The 11,179-nt window shown below is 40.5% G+C and overlaps 1 protein-coding gene across 1 annotated transcript in view; it reads right to left on the reverse strand.

The window, feature by feature from the left end:
* Positions 1–9,482, reverse strand: part of si:ch211-246m6.5 (von Willebrand factor D and EGF domain-containing protein) — a 29,591-nt gene extending 20,109 nt beyond the window's left edge. Inside the window, exons 1-5 of the mRNA XM_036214438.1 lie at positions 8,604–9,482; positions 4,908–5,092; positions 4,515–4,743; positions 1,844–1,909; positions 1,532–1,764 (exon numbers count right to left, since the gene is read on the reverse strand). Of these exons, the coding sequence (XP_036070331.1) occupies positions 1,532–1,764; positions 1,844–1,909; positions 4,515–4,743; positions 4,908–5,092; positions 8,604–8,673 (783 nt within the window). The 5' untranslated portion in view covers positions 8,674–9,482. The remainder of the gene's footprint in view (positions 1–1,531; positions 1,765–1,843; positions 1,910–4,514; positions 4,744–4,907; positions 5,093–8,603) is intronic.
* Between the last annotated feature and the right edge of the window lie 1,697 nt (positions 9,483–11,179).

The raw sequence follows: 11,179 nt of genomic DNA on the forward strand, positions 1-11,179 counted from the left end.
TAAATATGAATAATAAAAAGTCAGGAATATTATTCCAGAATGAATCAACTTAAACCTTAAATAACTTTCAATAAAATAAAATTCTTAAAAATTAAAAAAGTAAAAAATAAGCACAAAATAATATCAGGCCATTAATAACAATAAAATAAAATGATCTGGAGGGCCGGATCCGGCCCCTGGGCCGTGACTTTGACACCTGAGATCTACGGCTCAAGAAATATCTGGACAGTTTTGATTGTTTGTCCTCTGAGAGATGTTTGGACTTGGATTTGATCTGATATCTTTATGGCGTAGATGCTCTCATAGTGACACAAGGATCCTCTCTGGGTCTAGAGTTATGGAAAAATAGTGTCTTCAGATTTGAACGGCACTCCCACTTGATGACATCATCAATAGTCGCCGATCAGCTAGCACTCCAATAAACGTAACATTGGTTTTATAATGTAAAAAAATGTCGTGTTAAAATAAAAACTCATCACTTCAAATACCCATACAACTGTAGGGGTAGGGGAAGAATTCGGCACAATAGTGTTTCAAATATTGGGAAGAGAGAGCCTGAAGCGAGACTTGGCTCCAAGACACTTCCAACTGTAGGTGATGGACATGCGCTAGCAAATAGTAGAAAAAGAAGAAGAAGTAGGCCCTCCCTGCTGATCCAGTGTGAACACCGTGGGCTAAATACACGTTCAAGAACCTGCGTTTAGCGCACTCTTGAACTTACGTCGCATTCCTATTGTGTTCGTAGCTTTAGCCATTTGAACGATCAACATGAACAGCCAATTTACGTTAATTGCGTGACGACTTCACTACTCTAAAATGTTGCATATCAGAGCAAAGCTGCATCTTTAAACGTTAAAGAATCCGTTGGAATCACATTGATTGTGAAGAACGGGAGTGTCCAAATCCAGGCCTTCTGCTGGTTTTCTAGATACCCTTAATTAAGCCTTAATTTGCTGTTAATTACCTGGATCAGGTGTGTCTGGTTGGAGAACATGTAGGAGACCGGCCCTCGAGGCCTAGAGTTGGACACTCCTGTGTAGACGGTTAAAGAATTACGATAATTTAAAGAAGGTTTAAATCCATCAATGATTTCATTTTATTGGGCAGTCGTGGTCCAGCGGTAGGGCAGTTGACCTCTGATTGGACGATTGCAGGTTTGATTCCTGCAATTGCATCAATTTTCTTCTACAAAAGACTTGTTCAAACTACATTTTCGTTGGGCTCAAGTTCAAGAAGTTTGGATGTAACGGCTGTATTTTCTTTTATTCCTACCCATCTCGTGTTCCTTAACAGCTGCTATAAAACCAACATGAAAGGTATTATATTATCTGCTCGCTCCTCCTGGAATTCGGTGTGAAGTCTTGGGGGGAAATCTGCTGCAAATGGGACCCATGTGGAGCGGAGCTTTCCCAACCTGCAACTGATTCCCACTTCCCCACCTTTCTCCTGCTTGATCCTGACGGGATGTGACACGCATTATGTTGAACCCCACGGAAAGAGGTCGGAATGATCCACGGCTTCAAAGAATTACCGTTTCCCCGAGCCTGAAGTGCACGCCGTCCATCTCCACCGAGGAGGAGGGCTTGAGCGTCGACTCCTGCCGGATCTCGGCCTTCATGCTCTGGCCGATGTGTCGGGCCCAAACCACCTGGAAGCCCAGCGCCTGGTTCCAGGGCGGCGGGACGAACGAGCACCTGAGGTGCACGCTGTGGCCGAGGAGCTCGGCGGTGATCACGGGCCGGGAGGGCAGGGACGGGACGGCAGCTGGGATCAAAGGAACCCAAAAGGATTGTTTTGGTGAAAAACAGGAACACACTTTTCCACAGTTTTTACAAATTTGTACCTTTGCATTGTCCGTTAACTTCCACTTCTCCTGGTGGGCAGTGTCTTGACCTCAAACTGGAACCAGCTGGAAACACAATTTTTTTGGGGTCTTTTTATTAGCTCTCATGATTAGCATGTAGGCATATATTAACCCTTTAACACCTGAGTTGTCGTTGGCAACGCCAAAACACTAAATTTTTTAACATACTGTAACATTTCAACCGCTAACGCGATCAACGTCATTCCAGTAGATTCTGAAGGAGAAAAGCGGCTCCAGTTCAGGTGTTACAGGTTTAGCTAGCAAAACTCTTCCAACCGTTTACACATTTATTGTATTTCATCAGATTCTGAAGTGCAGAGAAGCAACTTAGCGCAGTTATGCTAACTTTAAGCTAATAGCATAAGCCGATGCAAAAAAAAGGCTTTTCTCCGCATCCGAATCAGCTGCTTTACATTATTTGTGTAAACGGTGGAAGAATTACGCTAGGTCAAAGAGTGTGTGCTATCTAAGTGTTGCCACTGACAAATACAGCGCTAAGCTAAGGTCGCACCCCGGTGTGTGACACATTTATAGCTACACGTAAGCGCTAGCGAATTTAACCCAGAAGACCAAAACGTGCGTGAAAAGAAAAAAAAAGACAATTTTATTGTTTTTCGGGATTTTATTTTGAAAATTCGGATATGAACACAGTTTCTGCTCGTGTTATCTTTGGTGGCTCCTCCCCCACCCCCTCACTGCAAAGACAGCGATAGGGTTGGTTATTGCCTATCATTTCCAGATTCGATTCAATTCAATTTTGAGTTTACACATTTAGACACATTTGTTTGGAAATCCTTTAATAAACTATACAGATGTTTTGAAGATTTTCATATGAATCTGATACAGTTCACATACTGTAACATTTATTAGTGAAATTATAATGAGATTGTTAATACTATAAAATGTTACATGGATTCTCAAACAGAGAAGCTCCAACAATTGTTCTGCCTCTCCTGGAGGGCGTTTCAGTTTGGCCACTAGGTGGCGATCAAGCCTTAATCCAGAAGAAGAAGAAAATTTGAGCAAAAAAATGATTCTTTAGACCACAAATTGTTAAAATCTTTCCTTAAAAGAGTTTGGAAGTTGACCGAGCGCAAGCATTAGCTGTGCTATGGGAAATTCCATTATACGTTAGCATCAAGCTAGCAAACGTTAGCATTATGCATTATTATCAGATCGATCTTTACTTTTATGGATCGATTATTGATCTACTAAGCTTAGATCAATTCAGATCGTTGAATTAATGTTGTCAACCCAGCCCTAGCAGACGGTAAGTCACATTTTGCCACGTTAGCATGTCCTTTTTGTCCGTTATTTTAATGTCTGCTACCAAATATATATTTTGAGATGCTACGGTTATAGTCTTGTGTATTTGTTTATTTTAAGTTTTTGTGCATTTTCCCACATTAGGAAGTTTGCTTTAGCTAGCGAACAGGTACAAGTAGCACAAAAAATGACTGTAGTGAAGAAGCAGTCACTCAACAACATTGTAGGAACGCTACGACCGTAGAAGCTAATTATATATTTCTTTGAAAGTGATCATTAGCACGTCATTTGTTGTCTACTGGGGTTTTCAGGCTAATTTAAAGTTTAACTTCTATTTTAGCAACAGGCTAACGTTTTTGACTAATTTAGGTTACTGAAGAATTTTATGCTAATTTGGAATTTAGCTAATAATTTAATGAAATCCAAAGGTTTTCAGATAATTTTGTTATCTACTGAAGTTTTTGGGATAATTTGGAATTTAGTTTCTATTTTAGCAACATGCTAACATTTTTTACTAATTTAATTCACTGAGGAATTTTAGGCTATTTTGGAGTTCAGCTTGTAATTAAGCAACAAGCTAACTTTTCTGGCTGTAATTTTGGCTTCAATTGAGTTTTTTTATGCTAATTTGGAGTTTAGCTAATATTTTAGCAACATTTTTCATTGATTTGTGATCTACTGGGGTTTTAGGCTAATTTAAAGTTTAGCTTTATTTTAGCAACATGCTAACATTTTTTGCTCATTTAAATTTCCTAAAGAATTTTATGGTAATTTGAAGTTCAGTTGGTAATCAAGCAATGAGCTAGCTTTTTTCGCTAATTTGGTCTCTACTAAAGGTAAAAAATAAATAAATAAATAAATAAATAAATCACATTTTGAGAGATGCTAGTTTCTTTTTATATTTTTGCTTTTGTTCGTGCCAAATTTATTAAAAAAGACAAACAAAAAAAAGAAACAAAGCAAAAAGAAGGTCATGAATGCAAATCCAAATTTCTTAAAGGCTAAAGTAAATCCATGCGGCTCCTTCTAGGTTTTGATCAGTAGAAAACAACTCCAAACGGCTCTTTTACTGTTAAAGATTGCCCACCTCTGGGTTAGGGTATCAAGAATTTGGACACACCTGGGGAACCATCTACCTTGGCCCGCGACCATCAAAAATAAAAAGATTTAGTTGCTTCACTAAACGTCTCGAGGCATAAAAGGCAGTAAATAAATAATGGGTTAGGGCACAACTTGGCTGCACGTATTTCCATCAGTTTTTGTGCTTGTCGCATGTAAATTTGTGTAAATTTGGATCTTTTATGCCCGTCACAGACTCAAGTAACCGGTGTCGTGGTCGCTTGAACACAAATGCCAGAGGACTTTTTAAGGGTTTAGGCATCACCTTTTGCGCAGTACCCCATGCAGCCCTGGGTCGGCTGCAGGTAGTAGACCATGAAGTCGCCGCAGTTCCTCACGGTGATCGGGATGCGGAACAGGCAGCAGTCCTTGGCGCTGCCTTGAAAAAACTGCCAGGTTGCGCAGGCGAAGAGCTGGCGGGCCTCGCCGGGTCGTGGCAGGAAGGTGTCCTTCAAGGAGAGCCACACTGGAGCCTGTGTCCCACAGTGGTTCATCTGCAGGGGGGCAGAAACAATCATTAGCCGCTGGAATGAGGTCATTATGCCCCACACCTGGACTGAAGGTGGCTATTATAGCTGTGTGCTGGAGGCAAGATGCTCGCCGGGTCACGGACATCGTCTGACAAGTGTTACAAACTCCGGAGTGACGGACGTCTTACCTCAACGCAGGTGGTCGGCATCTCCGCCGGCTTGTTGTTGATCTGGAATCTGTACCAGCCGGGAGCCAGCGTGTGGTCGCAGATCAGGTCCTGGATGGCCGTGTTCTGGATCTCCTTGGAGTCGAAGTCAACGCTGCGGCGAGGATTGCGGAGAACCCGATGGCCTCCGGGGAAACACTCCGGAGCTGCGGCAGTTCACAGAAACAAGTCCTAAAAATCCTTAGAAAATGTAAACCGATTCACCTCAGGGCTCCATTAGATCATCCTGACGGAGTCCAGATGTTTGGCTGAGATCAGAACGGTGCAGAGGGAACTGACCGACCGTACAGAGGAAGACCAAACAACAAGATCTCCGGCCAACTCCAGAACCTTACCTCGCCAACAAAAACTTCTACGGACACTTCCTGGACCAGGGATAGGCAACTCCAGACCTCGAGGGCCTCAGTGTCTGCATGATTTCCAGATATCCAAGCCCTACTATTGTCTGATTACCTGGTTCAGGTGTGTCCAGCCAATTACTACGTTGGAAAACCTGCAGGAATGTGGCCCTCCAGGATTGGAGTTGCCCATCCCTGACCTGGACGATCCATTTGCACAACAGTTTTCATGGGGGAATTTCTCTACAATTGGGGGTAAAACTCCGGCTCAGATGAGCGGGAAGGGTCACCGCCCCCACACACAGGTTATCTAAATTGCAAAGAACAACACGCATTCCTGTGTCCCTCTCATCTCTCCCAAATTGCCCCAGGAGGAGGCTCTACGACCGATTGGAACACGACAAACACCGCCTGCAGCTGGAGCCACAAATCCCTTCAACACAAGTTTTTTTTTCCCGCAGCTGTTGAATGAGGCGGGTCAAAGTTGTCAACAATGACGTCTTCCAGAGGACGGCGAGGGAAAACAAACACCTCCGAGACCCGGGATCTGTCAAGACCGAAGAGAGGACGAAGTTACAGCCTGTGATCCTGGAGGTAAACAAGACGGATCTCCACTTCCTGAGAGCAAATGGTTGTGTTTGTGTCGACGCCTGGTCTGGAAGTCACAGGTTGTCCAAACAACACTTCTTCAGGGACCCTCAAGAAGTCTGGAGGATAAACGGAAGGTTTAGAGAGCCGGGAGGGGGAGGGGGCTGAAAAGAGGAGGAGAGTCCCGTGGGAGGACGATCGTCAGCATCACACTGGGAATTCTCCTGAACATTTGGCGATTGTGGTGGCACCATTATTGGGGCCTAAATCCAAACGGGCTTGAGGAAGGTTGAGAACTGGCAGTTTTTGGGGCTAAATTTAGTCATTTTGACAATTATTCCCCAATTTTTTAAATATTTCAAGAGAGATAATTTAAAAAATAATTATAAACTATCTCGTAATGTGACTTTAAATGGTGAGTTCAATCTGATTCTACATCTACTTTGAAAAATATTTCAATGTTATGGTGTAAAAACGTCAAATTTTCACCAGTTAATCTGTCTACAGAGAAAAAATATGGCGCCCGAAAATTAAAAGCCGTAAATGTTTTAAGCATTCAACTTTTTCCCCTTTTTCTGTCTTTCATCACCTTTTTTACGTTTTTTTTTTGGGGCAAATTTACAAGTTAAACATTAAAGATTGTAAAAATATCACCAGTTTAAAGATCCTCTTCAATGGAAATGGAGTCTTTAACATATTCTTGTGGCCATTTTGCACCAGTAACGTTAGATTGGAGTTTGAGGGGCTGTAAGCTAGTGGGAGAACCTCCTGTAAACAGAGAGCTCTCAGTTATGGGTGATGGTAAAATGGGGTCACCAGTCCCGCCCACAACTCTGAGGTGAATATCTATTGAAATACTGCCGTTCTGCAGAAACTATGTCCTAGAAAACAACACAGCTTTTTGGATTCTGTCTAAAAACAACAAAATAATAATTAAAAGACTCTAGGAATGTTTTGAAAACAGATCAAACAACGATTGGACTCCTGGGTTTTCATGTCTCTGTGGTTGTTGTTTGTCATTAGTGGTTGAACTTTTTACTAGTTTCTACATCCGTCAATGCCAACAACCACAAACGCTCCAATTAATAGACCGACATCCAGGAAGTTTGATGGTTGACTTATGTCCTAGTTGCTGATTTGTCCTTTGAAAACAATCAAAGAACGATTTTAATTGACCAAACATTCCTCCTCTTGACATTCTTCATGATGGTCTTTGGGTTTCTGAGTCCTTAAAAACGCTTTTCATCCAACAGGCGGCAATGTCTGTGATCACAAATTGATATTTGTTTGAGTTTTTTCAATTGAAGTTGGGTTTTCTCATTCGATGATCAGTTCATTGTGTTTTCTCTTCAGATACTTTGACAAAATAAAGTTTGGTCATTTTTCCAGTTAAATTAAACAACGTTGGTGACGTTCAAACGGCAGCAGAAAAGTCCTGTTGGCTCCAAAATGTCCTTCGTACCAACTAACGCTGAATTGTCAGATTCTGATTCTGGAATATTCTGGGTAGTTTGGGTTCGTCTTTGGCTCAATTTCAGTGATAAACATTTTCACCCTGGAAGATGTGATAATTGTATCGTTCTTTTCCTGATAAAGTTACATCATTTACAACTTTTATGGGGCAGTTTTGGAGAAACCTGCATTGATGCGGAAGAACAGAGATTTTTCTGATTGATTAAATGATTGATTGCTTAAACACATGACTGGATTAACGATTGCTTAATCGATTTAATTAGGATTTAGTTGGTTGGAACGAACTAACGATTTGATCGACTAAATGAACAAACAAATGGTTTGATTGATTGAAAAAAAAAATAATAATTTAGTTGAATGATTTATCGGAAGAATAAACAAATTATTTGATTGATTGAATTAGCCAAACAAATTATTTGATTGAACAATGGAATGAACCTCCAAATTATTTTATTAATTTAATGCAAAAACAACCGATTTAATTGATTGAATTAATTAATTAATGATATAATACAAGAACCGACAAACAATTTGATTGATTGATTGATTGAAATGAACGAACAGTTTGATTGGTTGGTTAATTAATTAAATAATAAATGAACAATCAAATGATTTTATTGGTTGGTTGGTATGTTGATTGCGTACTTGCTTGCTTGATTGATGTGGGGACAAAAAAAGATTAAAGTTGGATTAAAGCTAAAAATGTTTCCTTTTATCCCTTTTTTATTCATTTTAAGGTCATAAATAAATGTCAAACGGAACCCAAATGGAGAACAACATCGATTTTGTCTAGAAATGTTTGTCATTCCAGCTGCAGCTTCCCAAGGACCTGGGCAAATACATTTTATGACCTTTTTCTCCCTAAAAGTTCACAATGGCGTGCTTTGACTCCTCGCTAAACGGCCAGGAGACAAAGATGGGAGGATGGATGCTGAAAAGATAAGAGAAGAGCGGCCCATCAAAGAAACACAAGTCAGTTTAAAGGTTTTCTGCAGGATTAGACGCGCTAAGGTGGAATAAAAACACAAAAGTGGAACCAAACTGTCAAATTACAGGAAATTACTTTTTGGGAATGAAAGAATAATCAGCTAAACCCTCCAAAATAAGAGATTTTCAGCAAAAAAAGCAACTGAATGTAGGATGTTTGTTTCTGCTCTGGATGAAAATCTAACTAGATGAGTGATGGAGCTCCAGGTTCTGCAGAAAAGTCAGAGTCTAACAAACACTTTTTTGCAAGAAAAATCCTTGTTGAACTCACCATGCTGCGCGTGCGCACCCCACTGCGCCAGCAGCGCGACGCACAGAACTCCAAGAACCAAACGGACCATGACTGCTGCTCCAAAAGGAGGTCAACAATCTCCTTTTTTATAAGATCTAATTAAGATCAAATTAATTAAAAAACGTTTTCTTCTTTACACCACAAAACGGGATCAAACGTTTGGAGCAGATTCCTGCGCTCCTCTCTCCGTGCGCTGGCTTGTCCTGTGAGGAGTGTGCACAGTGGAGGTGGGAGTGAGGGGGTGGAGGGCAGAGGAGCTCAGAGGAGGGTCTCTGTTTCTCCTGGATCAGAGGTGGGACCCCCTCACTGCTGGAGAAAGGAGCCAAGCGCAGCGAGACGGGACGCACTCTGAGCGCGCGCCGCTTCCACAGACCTAAAAAGGAAATAAAACAAAGAAATGAAGAGTTTGGAGAACAAAAAGTGTCAGCATGTGGGATTTGGAGGAGCACAAGACGTACACATCCACTCAATTGAATTTTTTTTTTTAGGTTTAAATGATAAATCCAATGTTTTGTTTTGTTTTTTTAAGGGAAAAACTGGCTTTTATTTTGAAAAACTCCTTCATCCAAGCATTCAGCAGTGAGACAGGAGGCCTCTGCCTCCCCATGTGACTGAGCTGCTCTCTGCAGGGCGGCGTTCACCTGCAGGTCAGCCTCTCAGTGGAGGCGAAACATCGGGGCCAAACGACATACCTTTCCACTAAATAAAGAGGCCGGCGGAGCGGCAGCTGCTGTGTGCCGCCTTCTCATTCAGGGTTCACTGGATCTGTGAGAAAGAGGACGGACGAACCAACATCACATCGTCTGCATAACGTTTAACAATGAAGGGTCTGCCACCCTGATCAGAGAAAATCATGAAAAAAAATCCCTTTTTTCAAAATGGCGGCCTTTCTGTTAGTTTTATCTCCATAGCAACCATTATATTTTTTGGTCGCCAGGGTGTGACGGACACGTCTATGTCCTTTTTAGAAGAATTGGTAAAAGTACATTTTTAAATTTCCTTAGCAACTGAGTTTTTTTTTAACCAATCGCACATTCGTAATATATTCTGATAGAGATGAATTGATTAAATAATCTTTCACAATATTATGGTAAGAAAAAAAATGTGTAAGCAAATATTGTATGCAAGCAAGCTCACTAAAATAACGCCGTTCAAAATCTATTCCATTCAATTCAATTTTATTTGTAAAGCCCAATATTAACACGGTCGCCATAAAATATGAACAATAGCTGGTTGCTAAACCAAACTAAACAGACTAAACTAAAATGGACATCCCTGCCCTTAGAGCCTTCTCGATAAGGAAATACCCGATTCTGGGAGAAACAAGAAGAAGTCCAGATGAAGGAGGGAAGGAGGACAGGTGATGTACCAGGACTGTTGAAGAAGAATTATCTCATCTAACTCTACTACTACATGTTTGACTAGTGCAGTAGACGAGCCTCATCCAGATGGAAGTGGTAAAAGTGGGGGTGCTAGACAAGCCAGAGGCGAGGTCCACGGCCAAGAACTGGAGCACAGATGATCCACCGGGAGAGGAACAACACCTGAATCACACTGCACCAAAAACAGGCATGGACAACCACGTGAAAACATGAAACTTTCACAATTTTTATTACCTTTTATGGTAGGAATTTAAATTTGTAGAAGGTACTGAAATTATTTTTTGTTCTGTATTCAGGACTAGGTCAAAGGTCAACGAAACTTCATTGGTGGTTGTAGACTCAACCGGGTGGTACAGGTGTGAAGTCTTGAAACGTTCGCTTTTAAAAAGTTTTCTTTTACCAACATTGTGTAAAAATCTCTAAGGTTATGTCCGAATCGCAAATATGACATCACAGATTTAATGAAATCAATGCAATTATGAATCCACTGTTGTGAAGATGTAAAAACAAAAATACAAATATAAAAAACAAAAATATTGTTGTCGATTTAAACAACAAAAAAAATTTGTATTAATTCAGAATAATATTTTTTGTCAAAAATGTTAGATAAAATGTTAAATTTTCAGTAATTTCCATCAATTGGAACAAGATCGTATTTGTGATGTAGTAAATACGCTAGGCTCCGCCCCATTTTGATGTGAATAGGTCCATGTACGTCTTTGTGTTCCTCGTCTGAGCTAGCATCGGGTTTAAAACTGTACGGATAAATTCCTTCAGGCTGTAAGCTAGTGGGAGAGCATGTAAACAGAGAACTCTCAGTTTCAAAATAACGCCCAGAAAATGACACAAATGAGCAGTTAATTACAAAATATATATATTTACATTTATTTTTACAGTAGTAAAAATGTAAAAACATCTGCGTATTAACGTAAATAGTCGGATCTATTATGATAAATTAAATACCCATAAATCATTTTATTGAATTACTTGTGTTTCCTGAGATAGAAGTACCAATATTTAAAGGTTTTTACTCTGAAAAAGTACATTTTGATCTTCCATCAGCGTGAACATGAAGGTATTTTTTTACAGAATAAAGTTTTTGTGAGACAAAAGAAAACCCTTGACTTCTTGTTTAGTTGCTCTCTTACTCTCCGTTTCTGAGACTCAATTTCC

Source organism: Oryzias melastigma, linkage group LG2 (genome assembly GCF_002922805.2).
Source record: "Oryzias melastigma strain HK-1 linkage group LG2, ASM292280v2, whole genome shotgun sequence".
NCBI lineage: Eukaryota > Metazoa > Chordata > Actinopteri > Beloniformes > Adrianichthyidae > Oryzias > Oryzias melastigma.